The sequence below is a fragment of the Mus pahari genome, chromosome 19, assembly GCF_900095145.1.
Source record: "Mus pahari chromosome 19, PAHARI_EIJ_v1.1, whole genome shotgun sequence".
In the NCBI taxonomy this organism is placed as follows: Eukaryota; Metazoa; Chordata; class Mammalia; order Rodentia; family Muridae; genus Mus; species Mus pahari.
In genome coordinates, this window is record NC_034608.1 from 37,118,479 (window position 1) to 37,123,073 (window position 4,595).

General features: G+C 42.6%; 1 protein-coding gene across 1 annotated transcript in view; it reads right to left on the reverse strand.

Moving 5' to 3' along the window:
- LOC110337127 (beta-defensin 39) overlaps positions 1–3,842 on the reverse strand; it is a 5,868-nt gene extending 2,026 nt beyond the window's left edge. Inside the window, exon 1 of the mRNA XM_021219882.1 lies at positions 3,782–3,842. Within this exon, the coding sequence (XP_021075541.1) occupies positions 3,782–3,842 (61 nt within the window). The remainder of the gene's footprint in view (positions 1–3,781) is intronic.
- Between the last annotated feature and the right edge of the window lie 753 nt (positions 3,843–4,595).

Sequence of the window (4,595 nt, forward strand, 5' to 3'; positions counted from 1 at the left end):
CAGAGAGACAGCCAGACAGCCAGCTACAGACACAGACACACATGTATAAACACACACATGCACACACATGCACGCATGCGTGCGTGCGCGCACACATACACACACACACACACACACAGAGAGAGAGAGAGAGAGAGAGAGAGAGAGAGAGAGAGAGAGAGAGAGAGAGAGGAGAGAGAGAGAGACACAGAAAACAAACTTGCATGCTAATGCTTAGCTCACCTGCAGTCTCTTACAGTCCAGACCCTAAACTAGGAAATGGTGACATTCTTAATGGGCATGTCTTCCTTCCTATCTTAGTTAATGGAATAAAGACAATCACCTACAGATAATCTAGACAATCTGTCATTGATATTCTCTTTCATGCCACTCTAGGTTAGATTATGTCAAGTAGACAACAGTATCAATCACATGGATACAATATGACAGGCTACTTCAGCTCCCACTGCCCTGGCTTCCCTGATACAGTGTATCATATGCCGAGCTGGGAGATAAAATAAAAAAATAAAATACTTTCTGCCTGTGTGGTTTTTTTCAGAATATTATATCACATCAGAAAAAGAAACCAAGACAATTGCTAAGCAGATGTTTGATACAATAGGATTGTTTCAGAGGGAAGGAAAGCTGGAGAGAACCCAGTTCATTCCATGTCTCCCTGATCTAACAGATGACAAATGTGTCCATTGTCTTCACAGATCAGAAAGTCCACAAAGACAGAGCTCAGAACAGGATGGATTCTTCCAGTCCTGTATTAATTTTCATTCTATCTAAGCACACTCCTGGATGAGCACTGCATCCTGCTCTTTCATAAGAATCAATTTCTGGCTTTTCCTTTACTGAGCTGTGTTAATAACAAGAATGATGTAGCTATGGGCGTTGTGTGGAGTAATTCAGTTACATTCTGTGTTTCAAACCTCCTTATGCAGTGGTTATGTCCTCAGCCTGTCTGGGCTACAACATCTCAGATTTTTCAAGGAAGGGGCTGGATTGATCTCTGCCATTTCTCACATTCTAATTCTGATCATTTTTTACCTTGGTGGATAACTAGCCATTTTTTCTGTCTTTTTTTTCCCTCTTTCCCCTTACTTGCAGAGAGACATTGAGTCCCAGTCAGACTGAATGCTTTTCAATTATTCTATGACAGCAAAGTCACATTTTGCTAATTTTAAAATCTAGTTTTCTAAAAAAAAAAAATCATTGGGAAACGTGTTAGTCTTTTGGAAAGTTTGTGATTGGTCACTAGACATCAGATATCTTTCTGTAGACTTTAATCCAACAATTTTTAGCCCAAGGGATAGATCTGCCTTACTGTTATGAAACTTGGAGTAAATATTAAAATTACATTCATGGGGCTCTCAAAGTGCCATGTCTCTCCTCCTAATTCTATTTTCCTTCCATTCCCAACCAGGTGACTCAAATTTGTGTGTAGAAGATGGGCCATTGATATTAGTCAGCTGGAAATGAAGAAAGAAATTCTTGTTAAGGCGTCACAATGGAAAACATTTGTGCCTCCCCTTGTCCTTCTAACCAGCTTCCCTGGCCTGACCAATGAAATGCTGGAGTGCTATAGTCTTGCACAGCTGACTCCAGATGGACTCTGAATGCAACTGTGGGAGATTCTTGGTGGATATTTCAGAGGTGAGTGTTGGGTGCCAGGCTGATCCAAGGCTTTTTCAGAGAACTTGATGAAAGGGAAAACCGTGTTCTTGACCAAAGTCAAGTCTGCACTGGGAACCTTGGGCCAGAGCTTCAAAGAAGCAAGGCTTTGATGAGTTCCAAGGCCACTGTGTGCTCAGTCTGTGACACACTTGAGATATTCTGTGTTCCCTTTGTACCATAGTGATTGATTAGCTTCCTGATAGCTTTTCCCCATTGTATGATACTTTTCTGCTATCCCATTTTTCTCCCTACAAGACATATATAAAAGCTGTGCTTCTTTTTTTTTTTGGATTCATAAAATGTTTCTTTTTTATTAGATATTTTCTTTATTTACATTTCAAATGCTATCCTGAAAGTTCCCTATACCCTCCCTCTGCCCCTGCTCCCCTACCCACCCACTCCCACTTCTTGGCCCTGGCATTCCCCTGTGCTGGGTCATATAAAGTTTGCAAGACCAAGGGNCCTCTCTTCCCAATGATGGCCNANTAGGCCATCNTCTGCTACATATGCAGCTAGAGACANNAGCTCNGGGGGTACTGGTTAGTTCATATTGTTGTTNCACCTACAGGGTTGCAGCCCCCTTCAGGTCCTTGGGTACTTTCTCTAGCTCCTCCATTGGNGGCCCTGTGTTCCATCCAATAGCTGNCTGTGAGCATCCACTTCTGTGTTTGCCAGGCACTGGCATAGCCTCACAAGAGGCTGCTATATCAGGGTCCCTTCAGCAGAATCTTGCTGGCATGANCATTAGTATCTAGGTTTGGTGGCTGATGATGGGATGGATCCCCGAATGGGGTAGTCTCTGGATAGTCCATCCTTTCATCTTACAAGCTGTGCTTCTTAATAAACTTACTTGGCATGAACCATCAGCTCATGCAAGGCCTTTTGACCTGAGTATTTCTTTAGTCTTTGTTCCTCTCTAGTCCTCCACTATCAGAAATCTGTAATTGAAGAACAGCCTGGCCAGGACAGAGAGATAGAAGTGAATCCTTTAGGCCATAGGTAAATTTCTTGTTGAGGCACATAGTAGTAGACATAGCAGGTGGAATTTGGAGCCACAGAATCCTGTGTCCTGAAATCCTCATCTCTGCCTCATTTTAAGGACAACAAATGAACCCAGTCTTACTGATATGCATGTTCAGAGTTTAGGGAAAGGAACAAAGAGATTCCAGATCTAAAAATGCCTCTGCCAGAGCCATGTTACACAGCTAACAACATGGGAAAGCAAAACTTTCCTAAAGGGAATGCCGAGTGGATCATCTTTTTCATTCTTGCTCAACCCTTACTGGCCGGTATACACATCATATTCTCAAAAAGTCATTTTCCATTTTGACTCTGTACAATTTGAAAACCTTTAGGGTTGTCTAACCTTACATTTGTGTGGCCTGTTGATGCCACCCCAAGGCATTCTTGAATTTGTTTTTGGGATTCATGATCCTTTCTGTAACTTCCCTTCAGCACTCAATCTCAAGGGTTCCTTTAGACCCATATCACAACTTGGATTTGGCTTTTCACCTACTGAACACTGGTCATGTGATTAGGATAAACTATATCCCTGAGGAATAGGTATTGTTGGTCCTTTTTATTCACAGAGACACTGTGAGGAATAAGTAAAAATAAAAGCCCTTGTACTTCATTCTAAGTGAGTGCTTCCTATACAAGACCTTTCAAGACATTCGGCATCTGTCAACAAGTTACTTCATCTAACACATCAAGCTCAGATTCCCCATTAGCCAAGTTTATTGTGGTCATGCGTTAAATGGGCCTATGAAAGGTCACTAAGGAGTGGGTGCCTGTCTCCCGATAGACATCTGGCCTCTTGGTCAGGTATGCCTTCCTGGGGGTAAAAAAAAAAAAATGGTTTCTACAAAGAATATTTTCTAGATGAATATTTTCATGAAAGAAGGGAGTTGAAGATATTGGAAAATCTTTATTACTAGCTCTTCATTCTGGTCAGGTTCCTTCTCTGATAGGCTGAAGCCCCTGATGCCAATTGGCTGCAGGATGTTGACCCTAGGAATGCTCTCCTGCTGATCACTCCTTAGATCCCAATCTCATTTTTCACCTGTTCTGTAATCCAGTGTACCCAGCTCTGGCCAGGGGTTCAGCAGGTCTTGGTACTTACCTGGGTTGTTCTGGAAGCTGGATAGAGAGAGGATCAGCAGCAGAAAGCAGGAGAACTTCATGATTGCTGCACGCTAAGTTGATTAAAGACAAGACCAGAGCTAGAAAGCTTAGCTCAAAGATGATCCCAGAGCACAGAATGCATCTGTAATAACAGAGAGGCAGGAGTAAGTATGCCTCTGAGAGGAGGCATAGGGAGGAGTGGCAACCTAGAGTCACAGTCCATTGGCTAACCTTCACAGTGTGTATCCCCAAGTGTCTCAAATCCAGAGTTCATGCTATTTGCCCCTTATCCAAACAGGTCACTTAAATGCTCCATTGGAAACAGCCACATTCTTTTAAAGTTTAGGTACTTCCAAGATTTTTAAACTTATAATAATTACACATTGGTCAGTTTTACTCATAGTTTATATACCAGTTGTTTTATAGTGCAGGTCAAATACAGGCAGCAGAGGGACATATTTTCCCCAGGCTTTCATGTTATTATGATGTAAATGGATCCATTTTAAAAAATATTGGCTTCTATTCTCCATCTACACCCCAGAGTTAAGACTGTCCCACAGCCCTCTGCACAGCACCCAAATCAGGTCAGGAGAGAGCTGGCTGCCCAGGGCTGGGGGGTGGGGAGCCAGCCCTGGTGGGGAATCTTTCTTGTTGGTTCTTCTTGAGGCATCGGAGGGGGAAGAGCACTGATGGAGGGTAAGACGTTGTCTTATGAGATATTCAGGGCTGCTGTATAATAGTAAAATGTTTACTTATCTAAGTCTCAGTTACTATGCTACTGTAGCTGACCTGCCTTCTGTGATCCTCTGAGG